At 39.6% G+C, this 23,044-nt stretch overlaps 1 protein-coding gene across 4 annotated transcripts in view; it reads left to right on the top strand.

The window, feature by feature from the left end:
• The window catches only part of NPNT (nephronectin), a 75,955-nt gene extending 73,126 nt beyond the window's left edge, over window positions 1-2,829 (top strand). For all 4 annotated transcript variants that reach the window (XM_057547160.1, XM_007190989.3, XM_057547161.1 and 1 more), the window contains one exon: window positions 67-2,829. In XM_057547160.1, coding sequence (XP_057403143.1) covers window positions 67-177 — 111 coding nt within the window. In that variant the 3' untranslated portion in view covers window positions 178-2,829. The remainder of the gene's footprint in view (window positions 1-66) is intronic.
• Window positions 2,830-23,044: the final 20,215 nt, after the last annotated feature.

The following is a 23,044-nucleotide window of genomic DNA, read 5'->3' on the forward strand; positions in this document are numbered from 1 at the left end:
TGCTAAACGAGCAGGCATTGGAAAGGGGCAGAGGAGGCTTGACCGGTGTGTACGTTCTCTCCCTAGGTCATCTTCAAAGGTGAAAAAAGGCGTGGTCACACTGGGGAGATTGGATTGGATGATGTGAGCTTGAAAAAAGGCCACTGCTCTGAAGAACACGAGCAACTCCAGAACTAGCAATGAACCCCCGTGTTGCTCCCTCTTCTTTTTCCAGTCTTCACCTCCTGTCCTCTCCTCCCTCTTATCAGGCCTAGGAGAAGAGTGGGTCAGGAGAAAGTCTGGTTGGTGACCCCCATCTTGCTGGCCTGCTTTTGTGCAATCCCAGTGAACAGTGACACCTTCCTTGAAATACAGGGGGGCATCTGTAGATTTATCCAAAGCCATCTTTGGGTGTTACCTTTCATCCTGTGTCTCTTAAGAAGGCCTTCATTGTGTGTGACCTATACCGTCCTTCATCCTGGTTACAAGGTGTTCCTTGTAGCAAATTATAGGAGAAGTTCTCAAAAGAAATCTGTGCAAATGACCTTTCTGTTATTTGTTCAGTGTTGTACCACGAGTAGTATTGACTTCCCCTAAGATGCGTTGTACAATGTGCTTGTGAAATTGGTTTCTCCTCTCTACTTGGTAGTTCTGGTCTGACCTGAACTCTGACTTTTACTGCCATTCGCTTTATAAAAGAAGGGTATGTAGCATATCAAGATGCATTTATTCTTGTTATCTGTATTTTTCTTTTAAAGATAATTATGTAGAGTGGGCACGCAATCCCTCGTTAGTACTGTGTTTTGTGTAAATGTGTTATTGGTATTAAGTAGTTATGTGTTCCTAATATTTACAGACTCTAGTTGCAAGGGAAAGGCAGCTTATGATCTCTTGAGTTAAAAAAATACATGGTGGAATGGCATCCAGTTCCATGACCTTATATTGGCAGCAAGAGAAAATTGGAAGAGGTGTCTGTGGTTGTAGGGAGATGAATTTTTTAACGGCCTTGAGTTTGATCACTACAAAGTAATAGACAGGAAACTGTAGTTAACATGTAAAACCCTCACTGTTTCAGGTCACACTTTAAAACCAACAGCCTTTACCATAACAACGTGGTTCTTTCTGGTAATAGGTAAGAAGCTTTATGAAAGTTCTGGTTGTTTCAGAGAAAAGATTCTGTTTGTGGAAGCTGGGTGTGGGGAAGCATGGGGGAAGCTCCGTTGAAATAGATTTTCATACTGACTTTTCAATGAGTACAGATTTAGGCAGGTCTAGATCACAGCCTATGTGCTGTTGTGTCAGGAAGGGATGGGAAGCGAGTCTCATTCTTTGAGGCACTGGACGTGTTGGAATGGGATTCACACACACACTAGATCAACAGGACAAGATTGGAATTCTAAGATCTATGAACCCCTATTTCCTCCCTGCAAAGTTTACCTTTAGATTTAAACAAAAGACATAACTTTTAAAAGGCAACTTATTCCTGAGGCTTTTCTTTACTTCCGATTAAGTAATCAAACTATTTTCTGCTGTTTTTGCCAGGAATCACAAAGATGATTAAAGGGTTGGAAAAAAAGATCTATGATGAAAAGTTAAAGGAACTGGGATTATTCAGCGTGGAGAAGAGAAGACTGAGGGGCAAACCACTGCTGGTTTTCAAGTATATGAAGGGCTGGTGCAGAGAGGCTGGTGGCCAGCTGTTGTCCATATGCACTGAGAACAGAACAAGAGGAAACAGGCTTAGACTGGAGTGTGAGGGAGCATTTCCTGGCAGGGACAGTTATTAAGTTAGAATCCTTTGTCTAAAAGAAAAAGTGTGCATTTTTTTTGAGGCTTTCTAAAAATTTGATAACTTTTTTTTCTATTTAAGATGGTTAAAGACATTCTTTCCTCAAGGTAGAGTAACATTACAGAATCTCCCCAAAGATGTTTTGATCCTATTACTATGTAATGAAAGTCTCCAGAACTAAGTAACTTGGACCAGGGCTAAGGTCTAATTTAGGTACTTCCCTCTTAGACGCCTAATAGCGAGGAATGAAAAGGGGAAAAGCCACCAAATGCTGAGGTCATGAAAATGTCTATCCCTTTATGGCAAACCTAGCAGTATTTAAAAAACAAAAACAAAACACAGAAAAAAATTAAAAATCTGTTTGTTCCAAAAGAGTATGATGGGCAGATATTTTAGTATCTCAGTAATGTCCTAATGTGGTGGTGTATATTTCTTTTCTTGGTAAAGGTATAACCCTTTCACTTGCTTAATGGATGATATTTCAGATTTTTAAAGAGACCATAGCAAAGAACACAGTTTAGAGAGATTTTTATCTGGTGCATTCTCTCTGCAACATGTGTGACAGCTTAATTTGGCTACTGAAAAAGAGAGTGCCATGCCCAACACCACTGCCAGGACCTTTCCTTCTCCTAATGGTAAAAGTTTCTCTTATCAATGGGAATCTCCCAAGTCCCACAAAATGGTATTGTTTTGGGAACAGTAGGTACAATAGACAACAATAGGTCTTTCATCATTTAACTTGGTGGATGCAAGGCCAGAGGGGGAATATAAATCAGTAAGCCTTTGAGTAGGGGCCAGAAAATATGGCTTTAGATCCATTTTTTAATGATTCATTTCCTTTTTGGTCATATAACTGCACAACTGGAGATGAAAGGGGAAAATAATAGAAAGTTTCACTTTTAGGTGCCAATAATGCATTGCACTACACTGATGGAAGAAGTTATCCAAAGTACTGTATAACATCTTGTTTATTATTTAATGTTTTCTAAAGTGAAAAATGTTAGTGGTTTTCCAAACAGCCAAATAAAAGTAATTCTTTATAAATAAAAACAATAATACCAGTTGTCTGTCTCTTTTTTTTTTTTAACTGGAAGAATTATCGAGGTAATTTGATTTTTCACAAAAGCCATCTATAGTATTGCTTTAGTTATGTTTTCTCATATCTCATTCAGTTGTAAACAGTTGCCTCAGATCCTTTTATATAAAGGCAGGATAAGTAAAGATATAAATACATATGAATTATAAATGAAGTCTTTTACTAGTGTTGATTTTGTTAATTTATGACATTTTACTCATATTCCAATAACCTTTCCTGATGGTGGAGAAAAATAATTATAAGGAAACAAAATTAATGAAATCATTCAAGATTAAAAATTAGTCCTCCTACAGAATTATAATAGAGAATATGCTTAATGGCTTCTTTCTTTCCAATACTCAGAGAACCCTTAGTGGCAAGGAAACTCAAGTTTTGGATAAATACATACTTTAAGCAAAAGGTAAAGAAAAACTGCAGCTTCCTTATCTCAGAGTTGTTTCCTTATCTCAGAGGTCCTTCCTAATCATCCCCGGGAGATCTGATAATGCTGAGGTTTTCCAAATATGTTAAGAAGTTAAACCTCTTCTGAAACTGAGGTGGGAGGAAGCAGATAAATATGAGATCCCAGAGTCCAGTTCATCGATTTACTTGACAGATTTTACAGCACTTACTATGTGCCTGGCTCTGGGCTGCAACAGTAAGCAGACACCCCTTTGTGGAGTTTCAATCTAGAGAGGAAGATGGACATTTATCAAATTTATATAGATAAATGCAAAATTGCTATTCTGAAAACTGGCATACTTTGAAGGCTCTGAAAGTATGGTGGGTTCTAGGACATTTGGCCCATTGTCTTTCAAACTCTAATGTGCATGTGTATGGGAATCACCTGGAGATCTTGTTAAAATGCAGCTTATGATTCAGTGGATCTGGAGTGGGACTTGAGATTCTGCATTTCTTACCAGCTCCTGGGTGATGCCCATGCTGCTGGTGTTGGGGACAAATTTGGATTACAGGTCCTTAGTGATAATACACTGAGGGGCCTGGGGCCTTCATCTCTGTTAACATTCATTGCTGGAAGGCATAAAGGTCCCTGGTTGCAAGATCTACATTCACAAATATTCACTAAGTTCCAGTGAATTTTTTCCTTCAAAAAACATTTGGGCTTAGACAAATAGAGAATATCAATAAGTAGACAAATATTATTTTAAAAGAACAGAAACTACAGTTATAATACAATCACGAAGATGAAAAACTGACCAAGGTATTCAACAGCAGATTTGAGCTGATAGGAGAAATAATCAGTCAACTTGAAGATGGGTCAGTTGAGATTATCTAATTTGAGGAAAGGATAAAGCTTCAGTAAGGATAAACAACTAGACTTGAGATCAACAAGAAAACAGAAGAGTTGAAAAATTCTGTAAGCCAACCAGACCTAACATCTGTAGAACACGCCACTGAACACAAGAATATACATTTTTCTCAAGTGCATAGAGATGTTGACAGACATAAATTAGGCCATAAGACACTACCTTAAATTTAAAAGAATTGAAATTATATAAAATAAGTCCTTCCACCACAGTGGATGAAATTAGAAATCAGTAACAAAGGGAAATTTGAGAAACTTACAAATATGTGGAAGTCAAATAACGTGTTTCTAACCAATGGCTGAAAGAAGAAATCACAGGGAAATTAAGAAATGTTTTGAGGTTAATAAAAAAAACATAACCAAATTTATGGGATAAGCTAAAGCTTTGTTTATAAATGCCTATATAAATTATATATGCCTATAAATTTATATTTATAAATGCCTATATTAAAAAATAAATAATCTAAACTTCAACCTTATAAAACAGAAAAAATTAAATCACAGTAAGCAGAAGGAAGGAAATAAAGATTAGAGCAAAAAGAAAAATGAAAACAAAAACAATATAGAAAATCAATGAAACTAAAAGTTGGTTCTTTGAAAAGATGAACAAAATTTATGAACATTTAGCTAGACCGAAAAAGAGAAAAAAAAAACTTAAATGAACAAAATCAGGAATAAAAGAGGGGACATCATCACTGACCTTACAGAAATACAAAGGATTTTAAGGGAATACTGTGAACAACTTTATGTCAACAAAATAAGATAACCTAGATGGACAGAGTCTTAGACACAAACTATTGAAACTGCATCAAGAAGAATAGAAACCTGAAGAGACCAACTGCAAGTAAATAGATTGAGCTAATAATCAAAAACTTTCCACAACAGAAAGCCAATTCCCAAAGAGCTTCAATGAAGCAATGAAGTAAACTGACTATTTAAGAATTAGTACCAAGTCTTCATCAACTCTTTAACTATATGGGGAAGGATACACTTTCCAACTCATTCTATGAGACCAGCAAATAGAAGAGTTTGGAGATTACTGCCATCTTAACAATATTAAGTCTTTCATTTCATGAACATGGGATGCAGCAAAGGCAGCGCTCAGGGACTGCAGTAAACACCAATAAATAGTGAAAAAGAAGATCTCAAATCAATACCCTAAATTGATATTAAGGAACTAGAAAAAAGATGCAAATTAAGCCCAAAAATAGCAGGAGGAAGAAAATAATAAAGACATGAATGAAGGTAATGAAATAGAGAAAAGAAAAACACAGAATCAACAAAAGGAAAATTTGGTTCTTTGAAAGGATCAACAAAGTTTTAAAACCATTAACTAGACTAACAACCAAAAAACCCCTAAATAATTAAAATCAGAAATGAAACTGGGGTTGTTACTACTAACCTTACAGAAATAAAAATAAGAGAATTCTATGAACAATTATATGCCAACAATGAACAATTATATGCTGACAAATTAGATATTCCAGATGAAAAGGACAAATTTCTACAAATTAAAAAAAAAAACCAAAAACTCAAGAAGACAAAATCTCAACAGGCCTATGACAAGTAAAGAGAATGAAGCAGTAATCAAAACCACCCAATAAAGAAAACTCCAGGACCACCCAGATGTCTTCACTGGTGAATTCTACCAAAACTTAAAGAAGAATTAACAACAATTCTTCTCAAACTCTATGAAGAAATAGAGGATGAGGGACACCTCCTAACTCATTCTATGAGGCCAGCATTACTGACACCAAAGCTAGATAAAGATATAACAAGAAAATACAGTTGACCCTTAAACAACTCAGGTTTGAACTGCTGGGGTCTGCTTATACGTGGATTTTTTTTCCAATAAGTACATACTACAGTACTACATGATCTGAGGTTGGTTGAATCCATGGATACAGAACCACAGATATGGAGGGCCAACTATAAAGTTATACACAGATTTTCAATTTCCCTGGGGGGTATTAATGCACCATTAATACCTGCATTGTTCAAGGGTCAACTGTACAGATCAATATCCTGTATGAATATAGGTGCAAATATCCTCAACAAAATACTAGCAAACTGACTCCAATAGCACATTAAAAAGATTATATATCATGACAGGATTTATTCCAGAAAGGCAAGGATTTATGCAAGGAAGGCAAAAGTGGTTCAAAATAAGAAAATCCATCATTCAACATTTTACTGGATGTTCTAGTTAATGCAATTAGACAAGAAGAAGAAATACATTGGAAAGTAAAAAGTAAAACTATCTCTATTTGCAGATGACATGATCCTACATATAGAAAATTCCAATGAATCCACAGAAAAGCTACTAGAGTTAGTAAACAAATTCAGCAAAGTTGCAAGCTACAAAATTAACACTAAAAACTCAGTTTTTCTTTGCACTAGCAATGAGCAATATGAAAAGGAAATTAAAACAATTTCATTTATGATAACATCCAAAAGAATAAAATAACTAAGAATATATTTAGCCAAAGAGATGAAAGACTTGTATACAGAAAACTAAAAACATTGCTGAAATAATGTGATGAAATAAAATTCATATTTTATGTCAAGATAAGAAAAGTTTAATCATAAAATTTTTCTTTGCCCATTTGGGCCTCCTCCCTTCCCTTTAGTATGTAGTGTGCGTTTGCATTAACCAAACCTCCTTAGGAAATAACCTTCCTTCTTAATCTTGTAAGGGGCCACGATGACCCATGATCCACTACTCGTTCTGTACATGTAGATCTGGATGTAAACTGTCAGTAATAACATCATTTGACATATAACCCTTTGTCTCAAAAATTATATAATTGTGCTTTGACCTCTAACAGGCAGAACAGTCCTCCGAACTTTCTGAAAGACCATCTCCTGGGTTATAATCCTCAGGCTGGCCTGAATAAAATTTTCCATCTCTTTCTTAGATCAACTATTGATTAATTTTTTTGTCTACCAATGTAAGAAAACTTAAATAAATTGAAAGAATTATGTATTTGTGGATTAAAAGACATAATATTATTAAGATCTTAATACTACCAAAAGTCATCTACATATTTAGAAAAATCCCTTTCAAAATTCCAATGACCTTTTTTGAGAAAATTGGAACACCAATGTTCAAACTGACATGGAATTTCAAGGAACCCCAAATAGGCAAAATAATCTTGAATAAAAAGGACAAAGTTGGAGGATTCACAGTTCCCATTTTCAAAACTTACTGCAAAGCTACAGTAATCAAAGCAGTGTGGTAGTGGCATAAGGACAGACATATGGACCAATAGAATAAAATTAAGATTTCATAAATAAACCCATACTTATGGTCAGTTGTTTTTTGACCAGGGTTCCAAGACCATTCACTGGGGAAAGGATAGCCTCTTCAACAAATTGTGCTGGGACAACTGGATATAACACTACATACAAAAATTAACTCAAAATTGATCAATGACCTAAATATAAGAGCTAATACTATGAAACTTAGAGAAGAAGATATACAGGTAAATTTTCATGACCTTCAGATTTGGCACTGGATTCTTAGCTATGACACCAAAAGCATGAGTAATAAAAAAAAAATAGGTAAAATGGATTTTATGACAATTAAAACATTTTGTGCATCAAAGGGCACAATCAAGAGAGTGAAAATACAACCCACTGAATGGGAGAAAATATCTGCAAATTGTATATCTCATAAGGGTCTAGTAAACAGAATATGTAAAAACTTTTACAACTCACCAAAACAAACAACCCAATTTAAAATGGGTAAAAAATTTGAATAGACATTCTCAAAAAAAGATCTATACAAATGGTCAATAAGCACATAAAAAAACGCTCATCATAATTAGTCTTTTGGCATTCCGAGACTCAAATTCCAATGTGTGTGTGTATTGGGGGGGGGCATTCCCCACACACCGACAAAGAGTTCTTGGACACCAGCAGGGTATCCAAGAATTCAACTCAATTCTGACATTATCTATCCACATTATTTACCTGGAGATAGCAACAGATTCCACAGGTTAAGGATTCAGTGTTACAAGACTGTCCCCCATAGCCCCACCTCTGACCCCAGTTGCAAGCTCTGTGCTTCCGACTGATCAACTACAGACTGGAGATTCCTACGACCCCCTCCTTGGGTTCAATTAATTTGCTAGAGTGGCTCATTGAATTCAGAGAAACATTTTACTTATTAGATTACTATTTGTTATAGAAGGATATAACTCAGGAACAGAAGGATGGAAGAAATGCACAGGGCAAGGTATGGGGAGGGGGCAGGGAGCTTCCATGCCCTCTCCAGGCTGCACTCTCCCAGCACCTCCACGTGTTCATTAACAAAGACTCTCTTCAAACCCTGACCTTTTGGGGTTTTATGGAGGCTTCCTTACACGGCGTGATGGATGAAATTATTGGCAATTGGTAATTGCTTTAACCTCCAGCCCCTCTCCCCTCTCCAGAGGTCAGGAGGTGGGACTGAAAGTTCCAACCTTCTAATCACTTGGTTGGTTCCCCTGGCAACCAGTCCCCATCCTTAGGTGAGGTCCAAAATTCACCTCATAACAAAAGAAGCTTTATTGCTCACCTCACTTAGGAAATTAAGGGTTTAGAAGCTCTGTGCCAGAAATGGGACAAAGACCGAATGTATATTTCTTATTATAAATCACAATATCACAATTAGTCATTAGGGAAATACAAATTAAAACCACAATGTGATATCACTTTACACCCGCTAAATAGGTGATAATCAAGAAAATGGAAAGTAACAAGTGTCGTTGAAATTATAGAGGAATTGAATATTGCAGATGGGAATATAAAATGGTATAAACACTTTGAGAAATTGCCAAACTGTTTTTCCACAAAGTTAAACAGTTACCCTATGACCCAGAAGTTTCACTCTTAGGTCTCTACACAAAGTTTTGAAAACAGGTACTTAAACAAATACTTGTATGCAAATTTTCATAGCAGCATTATTCACAATAGGCAAAAGGTGGAAATAACCACATGTCCATTAACAGATGAATAGATAAGCAAATTATGGTACATCAATTCATAGAATATTAATCAGCCACAAAATGGAATGAAGTGCTGCTATGTGCTGCAGTGTGGATGAACCTCAAAAATATTATGATAAGTGAAAGGAGACAGACACAAAGGTCACATGTTCTATTATTCCATTTATGTGAAATATCCAGAGTAGATAAATCAACGGAAACAGAAAGTAAATTGGCAGTTGCCAGGGGGGAATGGAGAGTAACTGTTTAATAGGTAAGGGATTTATTTTGGGTAATTAAAATGTTTCAGAACTAACTAGAGGTCATGGTTGCAAAATGCTTTGAGTGTCATAAATGCCACTAAATTGTTCACTTCGAAATGGGTAATTTTATGTCAGGTGGTTTCATCTTATAAAATATATTTTAAATTTTCAAATAGTGTAGCAGAAAAAAGGAAAAAGACAATAAACAAATGAAACAAATAGAAAGCAAAGAACAAGTTGGTAGATTTAAACCAAACTCTAATAGTAATAATATTATGTATAAACGGGACTAATGGGTCTAAACACCCCATTTAAAAACTGTCAGATTGGATTAAACAAAAAGCAAGACTCAACTACATGCTGCCTAGAAGTCACACAAAAAAAGACATTAGACAAAACTTTGGAGCATGGAATATTTAAACTTACTAACTTGGTGCAGAACATTGCTTTGTCTAATAAATGGCAGGGCCTTCCGAATAAGAAAGTCATAACTGAAGACACTTAAATGTAAGTGAGGTAGCAAGCCGGAAGCCCACATTTTAGAAGACAAAGGGACATTCATGAACTGCGGATAATTTACTAGAAATGATTTTCAGGGCTCCAGGATGCAGAAACCTGAAAGCAACTTGGAATTACAGTGCAGGTTAGTTCCAAGCTGATTATTTGGGGTTAATACACTAGAAGCCAAAAATTGAGCCCTCATCATAATTTGGTCATTTAATTTCGAAGAGCATGGATTACTACTCTGTTTCACTGTTTCACGTGTATCTTCATTTTTCAGACCAAGCCCCCTCAGGGGTTCTGGATTTGTTCGCAGACAGTCCTTTCAGATGCGTTGAATTATCTAGAGTTGTGGTTCCCAACTGGGGGCAATTTTGACCCTCAGGGGACATTTGGTAATGCCTATAAATATTTTTAGTTGTAGCATCTTGGGGGTGCCACTGGCATCTAGTGGGTAGAGGCCAGATATGTTGTTACACGTCCTATAAAGCACGGGACAGCTCCACACAACAAAGAATTATCTGGTCTAAAATGGCAATAGTGCCAAGGTTGCAAAAGCCTGATCTAAATCAATGATTTCCAAAGCGTGGTCCCCAACCTTGCAGCACCAGTACTGGGAACGTATTAGAATTGCACATTCTCAGGCTTCACATCTGACCTGTACAGTCAGAAACTCTGGAGGTGGAGCCCAGCAATCTGTGATATAACAAGCTCCCCAGCTGATTCGCATAAGCGTTGGTTTGAGATTAAATTTCCTTACTCCTTCCCACCGACTACAGAGAAGAGGGACTTACATGAGATCCACCTTCCAGAGCCTTACTACCACTACTTAACTCTGAACTTTAGCAGAACCGTTCTATCAAAATTGCTTTTTCAAAGCCTGCTCGTTATCATGTACACGGTTGCACTGTTCAACTCACATGCATCATCACACCAGCAGCATTTGGCAACGGTGATTGCCACACCGACTTTGCTGAAATTCTCGTCCCTCAGGCTCCACAAACTACACCCCTACATTTCCAACCAATTACTGAAAAAATCCAAGGAGCCCCAAACTTACCAAGTCCCAAACTGTATGAATTATAGTTTATTATTATTCCTCTCCCTTGTCATTTCCCCCAAACCTGCTCCCCCTTGCTAATTCCCACCTTGTCTGAATAAAAGCAGTATCTTTTCAAGGTCACCAATTCTTGATATCTGCCACTGTTTTTTTTTTTAACTTATATATTCTTATTTCTACTTATTCAAATCACTGACAAATTCTAATTGTTCTGACTCTGTTACACACACACACACACACACACACACACAATGCAAAATATTTGAGATGACATTTTAAAATTTTAAGTTAAGAGAGAGAATGGTGATTTAATTCAGAAGGCATTTTAAATGATGCGTAAGTAGTGCTGCTTGGTCCCCTCTCATGAACTAGTTTTGTCTCTTTGGCAGGCAAGAGCCATGGATGCACCGTGGAATTTTTTCAGTTATCTTTTTGTATTGTATGTTCTCACACAAGCTCTTTCTAATATATTATTCCATAAGGTAAGTAAAACAAAACAACAGGACATACCTTGGTTCCTGCAGGGTTGAATGTGGCGTCCACGCTAGCCGAAATTAGGCGCAGGCTACTGGCTGAGAGTAGGAAGCTTGGGATATTTAGGAATAAATAGGGAGCAGCCTCTTTCTTCTTTAATAGAAATCAGCCATGAGCTGTACCTTTCAGCCTTGTTAGTCAAAGAATGGTCAGCGGACCAGTTGCATAAGCATCACCTGTGTGCTTTTAGAAACAAGGCTCAGGAGCCCACCTTAAACCTAATGAAGCAAAATCCACAAATAGCAAGAGTCTGTAGGTGACTTGCATGCCTATTAGGGTTTGCAAAGCACCACTTTAGAGTATAAAGCTTTTCTATGGACCTTAGCTTTTCCTACATATAAGCACCTGTGAACAAATCTACCCAGCCTTACCATGTTCAGAGCAGTGGGTTCTCACAGTGTCGTCCTGGAAACAGCAGGGTCAGCACCACTAGAGAATGAGTCAGAAATGCAATTCTCAGGCCCACCCCAGCCCTCCTGAATCAAAATCTAAGGGCAGAGGCCCAGCAGTCTGGCTTTTAACAGCCCTGCAGTGATTCTGACGCTAATGTTAGAGAACCACCACCTTAGGGACGACAGTTCTGCATCACAGATGCCCAGAGAAACTCCCTGCCTTCCCCGGTGGCTTCTTGAGCACCTGCAAACGCTTGCTCTCCTGCAGGCGCCAGCAAATGCCTACAACGTGGTTTAGGGCTAATTCAGAAGCAGGAGAACCTAAGTCAGTGTGAGTTCATTGGCACTGTGAATAATAACATTTCCGAAATACACAGAAAACTTGTAGTTTACAAAGTGTTTTCCATGCTATTTAATTTAATCCTCACTGCAATACAAGGACATAGATATAATTGCATCCCCAACAGATATGAAAATTAAGCTTGAGAAAGGTTCAGTGGCCTTTTAAAGGGCACGTGGACGTGAAGGGGGCAAGGGTAGGCTTGGAACCCAAGAACACAATCGCAAAGAGACCTTTCTACCAGCTGTTTGAAAAGTTAAATGGAGGCAGAGTTTCAAAGGAAGCTGAAAACGCCAAAATGTTTTTAACTTTTGGGAAACAAATTTCCAGCATTGAGATTAATGTAGAAAGACCCATAAGAAATAAAATTCACAACTTTCTTTCTAAAGGTTCAACTACAACAGCAAAACTATGAATAGAGACAGAGAAAGAGATAAAGCAAATGAGGCAAAATGTTAACATTTGGTGAATCTAGAGGAAAGATTTCTGAGTTTTCATTGCACAATTTCAGCAACTTTTCTTTGAAAAATAAAATCCACAGGGCTTTAATGTGTGTCTGTGTGCTGAAGTAGATGAGACACTATACTTCTTACCTATCATTGCATATGCTTTTAGGACTTCTGTCAAAAAGCTTCTAAGTATAAATGAATTTATCTATGGCTACATTGTAAGGAAGCAGGGTATAGACATATGAGTAACAAGCAAGATTTATTTGCATTTTTTTCTTTTGCAGTGAAGTTCATTCGTTTATGCTAATATTCTTCACGGGGTCAATAATTCACTGCCAAAGGGGCAATTCTGAGTTGCAGTTTTTATTAATATGGTTGTTTTCAGTCTAACCCCAGGCATAAGACCAGTCTACACGGAGACTCCTGGGGCACCTTCAGAGAACCTGGCTTTTGAATGTGTTGCCGCCCTGATGCTACAATTCTCCTTGTAGCCAGGACCCACATTCGGCTACATCTCAGGACTTTTCATAAGCTGTTCTTCTACTTGTAGACCACTTTCCTCATGATTCACAGCTAGTGTTTCTAAAAGCCTTTATGATTAAATACTCAATTGGGAAAAAATGACTAGAAAAACATTGTTGAGACAACTAGGGAAATTTGATTTCAGTAACAGCATTTCTGTCAAAAATGAATGATTACACCACCACACACCCCTAAGCCACTTGTAAGGAGCAGTTCTGCCATGCTGGGCTTGGGTCCTCTCGACCCCTCCTATTCCCGTGTGGACAGCAAGGAAATTATGGTAAGAGGTAACAATTGCACATGGGTTACAGCTGACAAACACTTTTCCATTTACCGTCTCATTTGGCCTCATTGGATAATATACGATTCCCTCGTTTGACAGCAGTGCTTGAGTGTTAAGTTCCTTATTTCATAGACAAGAAAGATGAGGGCCATTGAGTAACCAAATTTCCCAAGGTCACTTGGACAGTAGGTACCAGGTCTGATTTTACTGCAGAGCCAGAGTAGCAAGTCCCAGAGGCCATACCGGGCTGCAGGGCAAGGCCAGAACAGGAAGAGGCTTTAGGGTCTGAACATCCACTCCGTGGTACCCAGAGAACCCGATGAACATTTTTGAAAATGCCTAAAGTCAGAAATGCTTATTGGAAAATATTGAGAAAATTCAAAATGAAGGGAGAAAGGAAAGAAGGAAGGAGGAAGGGAGAGAAGGAAGAAAGAAAGACATTGTACCTCAACCTGGAAATAGCCACGGCTGCTACTTGGGTATGTATTCTTTTACACTTTTTTGTTTTATTTGAACCTATGCTCTCCAAACTTCCAGGTAGAGGCTTATAATTAACAACACTCTGTGGACAGCTTTCCCTGAAGTTGGACATGCCTCTACCAACTCATTTGAATGGCTGCATAATATTCTATTGAATTGATAAACCATGAACATTTGTTTCTCCAGGACTTTGGATCGCTTCTGTGGACGGGCCCTCTAGGGACTCCAGGAGCCCAATTATGCTGCAGGAAATGAGTCACAATCTGTTTGTGATTGCTGGCCTCTTTCCTTCCCTTCACTTGCTCCAGTGAACCATGGAAACGTTCCCTGAAGGCCTGGGATATAGTGCAAGGAGGTTAGATTCCTAGAAAAGCCAGGCCTAAGTAGTTGGTAGTCCTTTAGAAATAGAAATAGGGAAGACACGGGCCAGTAGGAATCTTTCTTTTTAGATCCAAAAACGTTTCATTGAAAAACAGCATAAGAAAAAGGGCAGCAAAATTTGTTGCTCCGTCCCAGCTGCTCTGTGGGCCACCTGCAGGGGAATTAGCAATGGGCAGTAATGGAAATTTGTAGATTTGAAGGTTTTGCAGTTGAGCTCAGTGGGTTCCTTCTCTAAGGTTTTGGTAATTAAAGCATTATAATAGTGAAGCTAAAGTCCAAGTTTAGATGCCTTTGTGGATAACTCAGGTTCGTTCTGGAAGACTACCAAAGAGGGCAAAATGCCTGGGGGCCACATTGAAGACGGAAAATCTGGTGAATCTGTGGCCAGACCAGTGCCAATGTTGGAAAAGTAACTTGTAATCATATGTCTAAATGACTGTGGAGCTCTTCTGATAAGCAAAGTACAGTAAATGATTTTCTACACTGGTTTGCTTTAAAATGGCATTTTTCTTCAACAGCTACTTAAACTGCTGGATGTTAGCCAAAATTGCATTGCTTGGGGTTAAATGTTGCAAGAATTCTTCATAAAAGCCCACAAGTCCAGGGGCTTCTGGGTGATATGTGAAAACAAAACCAGCAAAATAACTAACAAACACTAAACCAAATTACACCTTGCCTTATTCTGCTTAGAAAGGTGTTGATTTTTAGCCTTGACTGTGTTCGTCAAACAAAAGAAGTTTTTTTCAACAGAGGTTAAAATTGTTTGGAAGGCAGTCTGTTCCCTTCCTGCAGGGCTGTCCTGTGCGTACTTGGAGACAGTCGTACCTCCCCGCCACTGGCTCACTGTCCTTGGGCTTCCAAGCACACGTGGCCTGTATCACTCTTCCATCCCAGTGGATTCACTCAAGTTCCTTCTCTAGGCCATAATCAGACCAGCCTTTCCAATCAGTTCAAGCTAGGATTAAACACTGAGACCCACGAACCATTCTAGAGCTAGTTTGTACTATGATTTCCAAACAATGCTCTAAACTGGTTTTGTGGCTTTCAAAGAGCTAGGAGACCTCATCCCACCCTCCAGCATTACTTTAGATTCAGGGCTATCCTGGCCAGTTCACACAATTCTCCCTCATTTACATACAGTTTGATTTTCTCCAAGCAGAGTAGATGTCTCTACAAATCAAAGGTCCTGGTTCCCATTTGAAAGTTGAATTCAGTCAAGCTTTGTAATATACCTACCCTCAGGTTAGGAAAAAAGCTTGGTTATCTGTTCTCCCACAGGGGAATGTGAGATTAGGGTCTCTGTGGGCCTCTCTCTCTCATGGTCATGGGAGGCAGTAAGAGCTGTTTGCAGCTGTATTGGGTTGCTCCCAAGGACCTCTTGATCCAGCAGCACCATTAACCTGAAGAAGTCACGCTCCAGATGCAGAAAACAAAATAGGGTGAAGAGAATTTGCTTTAAGCAGTTTTTTCTTCTATAGTTTCTTCACTCCACATCATGTTATGTTGCTAACAAAGAAGAAAAGTAGTGACCTTTGAACCTCTGTTTTGAAGAAGTCTGTTCTTCGTTTTAAGGAATGAGAAAGATGTACCTACTGATTCTGCATTTGCATTATGGTTAATTTTTAAAGGTATCTTTTCGGTCTAATAAGAACTATGTGGGAAATGGAGCTTTTCTTGTGTTCTTTCAAAGCTTGATGAGAACATATTGCAGAGAGTCAATTGTCTGGTCTTTCATGGAGTATAGAGTTCTGTATCTCCAAGGTGTGTATGCATTGCTGCAAGAGTATGAAGACCTTCTAAATGCCCAACCCTCCTACAGCCTACGTGGTGAATAGGGCCTTGTTTGAGTTAGACACTTGGCATCATTTTAACTGTAACTTGACGTATTTATACCACTAACTGCCCATTTGACTTTTTCATGGACTTCCCTAAAAATATCCCGACACCAACGACTGACTGTCATTCCACTGTAGGAAATAGATTATATTAGTTTTCTATTACTGTCTAACAATATTTCCACAAACTTAGCAGCTTAAAGTAACACACATTTATTATCTCACAGATGCTGTGAGTTAGGATTCTAGGTGTAAGTGGGTTCTCTGCTTCAGGGTCTTACAAGGCTGCAATCAAGATGTCAGCCAGGGATGTGGTCTCATTCAAGACTCGCCTGTGGAAGGATCCACTTCCAAGCTCATGTAGTTGTTGGCAGAATTCAGTTCCTTGCATCTGTTTCATTTCCTTACTGGATGCAGGCTGTAAACTTCCCTTAACTCCTTGAGGCAACCCATAGTTTCTCCCCACATGGGGCTCCCCAAGATGACTGCTTGCTTCTTCAAAGCCAGCAAAGGAGACAGAGACACCAGCAAGATGGGTACTAAAATATTTTACAATGTAATCACATAAGCATGTACATGTAATAATCCAGTGGTCTATTTAAATACATCTGATTTGTAATACAGAAAGATTATCCTAAGTCCTGCCCTATAATATGCTTAAATGTGATTTGTGTCTGCCCTGTTCCTGCATGGGAATCAAAAGCCTTGAATTATTTATCTCCTCCAAGATCAGAAGAAAGTTCCTTTGTATACCACAGACTTCCAAAGAGCTATGCTAATCCTGAGAGGAAAGCTTTGCAAAACATTGTTTCCATTTTGATGCGCTAGCTTTAACCCTACATGTAAAAGCAATTGTCTCTATTCATATTTTTATGAGCTCACTGAGGAATGGAGCTGCCATAAATTTCTCCTCTAATGGGTCACACTTGTATGCAAAGAATACCAAGTTATTTTTGTAAAAATGTTAAGTTGCTAGGTATTTTTAAAAATAGTATTAATGGAGAATTCTGTCAAGTGTGCACTGCTCTTCTTAGCAAGTCTATATATTTTCAAGTTGGTTGCAACCTGACTCATCCAAGAGTAGCCAGCTGTCCTAAACAAGTTTTTTTTTTTTGCTTCAAAGTTTGTGTGGCCTTATTAGAACACCCCTGGAGAGGCCTACTAACAGAGCATTTAACAGTGCTCACTGTTAAATACTGGCTCAATTCCCACCCTCCTGATCTCCTACTATACAAAAGCTGTGATTTCTTTGGGCATGAAGGAAATCCTCCCATTGGTGGGAGTTGCTGGCAGCTCCTGATATGAGATCACTGGCTATTTTATCCAAGTTGCAACATTTCCCTTTGACCTGGCAATGCCATTTCTAAACTCACAGCATTTTCAGAGGAGATGAAAAGTGCCATACTGAAAAATGGGTTAATCTGGTTATTTTAGTAATTTTAAAATCCTGAACTCATTGAATAATGAAGATATGATCTTACTTCTTAACTGCTTTGACAAAAAGTATCATTCATTAAAAAAAATTTCAGTCTCAGCAAAACTCACGAAAGGTATATTTTTGAGTGTACAGGTTGTGACCTGAGCATGTCAACCATTCTTCTCCTTCACTCCTTCCTCTGTAACCTTAGTGTGTCTACACCTCAGTGCATAATATTCAGTAACTTTAAAACTGGCTACAAGATAGTAGATATTTAGATCCTTGAATCATTCTTCAGGATGTTTCATATTTCTAATATTTCCTTCTATCTTTTCACTTTTTCGAGAGCCACTTTTTTCTTCCTTTTCATTCTTATTTCCCTCCAGAGTCTTCTTTTTTGTTGCTTGTCCATACAACTCTCGGATGTGTGTAGGGATGGGCATTCAGAGTGGGGTGGGTGGTGATTGCTGTTCTCCCTTCCCTGGGTTCCCACCAGCCCACAAATGTAGGAACTCTTCCTTTTCTGAAGGAGCAAGGAAGTCACTGCATTTTCCCTTCTTCCCCTTCTGTCTTCCCAGGAGTAGTGAATGGTGTCAAGTTAGACTCTTGGTCCATGGTTCCTGGTTGGGTGGGGCTAGTGGGGCCTCACTTCTGTCTCTCTTTGCCTCCCTGTAGTCTCCACATGTTTTTCTCAATCTTGTAAGCCCCCCGCCCACCAAGGGAAGATCTTGCCTCTGGAGCGGGATGGGGTTCAGTCCTGTAATTGTCCAGCTGCTCTGGCTGAAAACTACTCTTAGATGAATGGGGAGGAAGCCATTTAGGTTGCAGATCCGAGCTGCCTTCTGGAATCTTGTTTAGCAGTGCTACAGCTAGTGGTTTGGTCTTTGACAACCGAGTCTTTTTCACTTATTCCTCATCTAGAGGAGAGGCGGGTGCTATGAATTAATATCCTCTAATACCAATAAAGTGCTATCAACCTGGATCTGCCTCCCAGGGAGAGAGACTGGGAGGAAGGCAACGGGTGTCTTGTGGGCAGCAGAGCTTGAGAGCAACTTCACGGGTCCTGCTCAGGAAAGCAGAAAAAAAGCCGGATGTCCTGTGAAATGAGGGCATTTGGCATGTGGGCCACCAAGCCAAGTTTAGTTCTTTCTGATTCCAGCCAAATCACAGGCTGGATACCAAGATTTCAGTGGAGACTCTGGGCAGGAAGCCAGGCTTGAGAAACCTGCTAAAAACACGCCCGGCGAGTGCCCAGGGCACAGCTCAGAGACCCAAAAAGTGGACATCCTCAGTGAGTCATGATGACAGAAAAGGACAAGCTGGCCACAGCCCTGAGGGAAGCAGGCTCACTCACGGCTTCTATGCAGTGATGTCCAGTGTATTTGAGGCAGAAGCAACAATGTGTCCTCAGATTGCCATCCTCCAAATGAAGAACCATGACTTTGACCAACCCAGACTTCAGTGAGGTGAACACAAGGCTTCTATTAAAAAGAGGGGAGGGGGCCCTATATGACTAGGAAAGTGGTGTGGCCATAGCAGGATGTAGAGAACAGACTATCCACACAGAAGCTGAAAATGCTCTGCTTCACCCAGAGACACATCATAAAGAGTCCCCCAGCCCCCTGCTAGCACCGGCTGAGGTTTTGGGCGAGCGAAGATAAGTGTCTTGGGCAGGCAGGAAGGGGAAGGAAGGCCTTTATTATTCCCTCTTTGGCGACGGGAGCAAGTTTATTGAATGAGATGCCTCACAACCAAAGGAAATGCAGTGTCTGACCCTGGATGCTTCAGTGAGGCCTCCATAAGCCCCCAGAGAAATGGCAGACCCTGTCACCACGACAATGTCACCAAGAGCAGCAGCTGCAGCCCCATAGGACCCGCGGTTTTGACTCTCTCTCCGCAGCCCCCTCCTTTCTCCTATAGGTCTGTGCTTGCCTCAGGGGGTGTGGGGCAAATGGAGTGGGCAAGAAGGGGCTGCAGGGCTGCCTGCCCCTCTTGGCACTAACTGTGTGCTCATTCACCTCTGTCTATCTGATGGTGACTTGTCCTCATCCTGCAGCCCAGGTCCTCCTGGCTCACGGGCCCAGGAGGCTTCTTGTTATCATCATTGTCACAGCCTTTTTTCACAATCCAGTAATATGCAACTCTGCTCTCCACTAGCTGTGTGACCTTGGGCAAATTAATCAACCTCTCTGATCCTCAGTTTCCTTATCTTAAAGTAAGAGATATAATACTTCTTTCAGGATTTATGAGCAGATTAATTTGTATAATATTTGTGTAGCATTTAACACAGCATCTGGCCATAAGAGGCATTCAATAAGTAAGAAGTCATTATTATTATTGTTATTATTATTATTACCAGTGTTATCATTAACACTGTTATTGTTGTCGTTACTGGTGGCTTAGATTGCCTATGCTAATTTGTTTGCTATGTATATACCGTGGACCCTTGAACAACTTGGGTTTGAGCTGCATGAGACCACTTATACACAGATTTTTTCCACTAAATACATACCACAGTACAGCATGATCCATGGTTGGTTGAATCCACAGTTGTGGAATCACAGATAAGGAAGGCCAACTGTGAAGTTATATTTGGATTTTCAACTGCATGGAGGGTCAGTGCCCCTAAACCCTCATTGTTCAAGCGTCAACTATATTCACATACATACATACTAGTTTCTGCATCCAAACACTTAGATCTTTGAATGACCAGCACTTGTATTATGAGGCATAGCACACATAATTTATGTATAGAATATATCTGTTATTTTCAGGGCAACAGGATCAACATACAATGAAATTTTATTTCTACAGCTAGTTTTGGCATACAAGAGCAGTATTTGAGTTTTATTTCCCATTGTCACCATGCAGTAGGTTGGGGGAGCAAGACGGCCATTGTCTTAGGCTAACCAGGCTGCTGTAACAAAATATCATAGACTGGATGGCTTAAGCAAAAGTAATTTATTTCTCACAGTTATAGAGGTTGGGAAGTCCAAGATCAAGGTGCCAGCCAAATGGGTTCCCTAAAAAGGTCCTGCTTCCTGGCTTGCAGACTACCACCTTCTCACTGTGTCCTCACATGGCAAAGCTCTCTGGTATCTCTTCTTACAATGGCACAAATCCCATCATGAGGGTCCCACCCTCATGACCTCATCTAAACCTAATTACCTCCAAATACCATCAAAATGGTGTGTGGGGGGGGGCGGTTAGGGCTTCAACATATGGCTTTTGGGTGGGACATAATTCAGTCCATGGCAGGCATGTTTAGCTGTCTCTAACCTAGATATAGATCAGTCCAGCAAAGGATTTGGATGTTTTCCAAGATGGAGAAAGTAACATAGGTGGAAATAGCATTATGTGATACATTCTCTTCAGGAAACAGATCTAGGGCAAAAACAAAAAAACAAAAAAACCTCACTGGCTAGTGGTTACGAGACCATGACTGTTTAATTTTGAATATTCAGTCATCTTACAATACCCATGAGTCAAAAGGCATGTGGACAAGACCATGACTGTTTAATTTTGAATATTCAGTCATCTTACGATACCCATGAGTCAAAAGGCATGTGGAATTCAAATCCCATCTGGGGCAACAGGCTCAGATTCCTAAAGAGCATAAACCTTTGGAATCCAAACTAACGAAAATCATTAATTAACCAACAGGACAAGACATGGTGTTAGAAATGAGTTACACATTTTTCATGTTGTGTGAATCTAGAAAAGATAATATAGGGATAAAGTGAATGCACCCAACACCTGGCAAAGAACCAGAGAAAAATCAGAAAGCCTCAAAACCACAAAAAAAGAATAAAAACTCTTTATTTATTGTTGCTGACATGTATTATTTTATTTAAACTTCACAACAACTTTTAAAGAAATATTATTGTCCCCATTCTATAGATGAGGAAACTGAGGCCTAGGGAGTTTAAACAACTCTCCCAGAGTCACACTAGTTTTTAAGTGGCAGTGGGGCTCTGAAGTTTACACTCTTTCAAATAAACCATATGCCGCTGTGGTTTCTATTGTACTAGCACCATTACTGCTCTAGTCGGTTGTACTGTATACAGACAGCACCACTTTAAAGTACAGTAATGGAGGCAGTGTAGAATGGGAGGGGTGGAGGTGGGGGCACATGGACAGGGCATTCAAATGAGCCCTTGGGATTCTCTCCTCTTAGAAATCCTGCGATGGGTTCCAGAACCATGCTTTCCATTAGCATATATGTCAGCCCAACCCATCAGCTATGTTTCAAAATAATACCTGGGCACTTTGACAAGCTGACACAACAACACTAAACACAGTTGTCCCTCAGTATCTGAGGGGCATTGGTTGCAGGAGCCTTGCAGATACCAAAATCCAAGGATGCTCAAATCCCTTATATAAAACAGCACAATATTTGCCTATAACCTACACACATCCTTCTGTATACTTTATATCACCCCTAGATTACTTATAATACCTAATACAATGTAAATGCTATATAAATAGTGGTCAGTGTGCAGCAAATTCAAGTTTTGCTTTTTGGAACATTCTGGAATTAAAAAAATTTTTTTTCAATCCATTGTTGGTTAAATCCATGGATATGGAACTCGCAGACACAGGGGGCCAATTGTACTTTCCATTTTCAATAAATTTCTTATTTCAAAGATAGTGTAATTTTCAGAGTCCACATTCTAAAATACAGCAATGATTCCATGTGTCTGAAATATCTCCACTTAAATACCTCACCTCTCAGGGCTTCAGCAAATAAAGCCCCGCTCTCTGACCCTGTGTGCCGAGAATGGAGAAAAGTACTTTCCGTTGAAGTAACCCCTACAGCCACCCTGCAAGAAACTGCTACCCACACCCTCTTCTACAGATGAGGAAACAAACTGATGCTCAGAGAGTTTTAATAACTTGTCCAAAGTCACAGGGTGGAACCAGAAATCAAATCCAAACCGCGGGCTCTACAGTGCTGTCCACACTGCTGGACTTTGTTACGAAGGTGCAGGTATGTTCCTGGGCGGGGCAGGAACCTGCAGGAGAAATAGATAGGGGCCTGGAAGCAGTTCTCCTGGTAATTGTTTGAAAAGACTTCACTTCGCACGGGGCCTGATGCGTCTGACTCTCACGCTCTTAGAGTAGAAGCAGTGGCTATTAGTGAAGCAGGAAATCTTCCAATGACAGTAAGGAGATCCCCTCAGTTTACCCTGCCAGCCCTGGATCCTGTCTGGCAGGTGCGCGGCCACGTGCCACATCCTGTCCTGTCCTCCGGGCAATAGCAGAGCAGTCAGGTCACTTACACATGGCACGAGAAGGTTTGCGTTCACCTCCAAATCTTCCCCTCTGTGTGAGCTTCGATTAACTCCGCTCATTTCCCAATGTTTTTCCATTCCACAGACACACTAACTCCCTTATATCCACCAGGCAGTTAATAACTGCCATGTAAAACATTCCTTCATTTGTTT

This window comes from Balaenoptera acutorostrata, chromosome 5, assembly GCF_949987535.1.
Source record: "Balaenoptera acutorostrata chromosome 5, mBalAcu1.1, whole genome shotgun sequence".
Lineage (NCBI taxonomy): Eukaryota > Metazoa > Chordata > Mammalia > Artiodactyla > Balaenopteridae > Balaenoptera > Balaenoptera acutorostrata.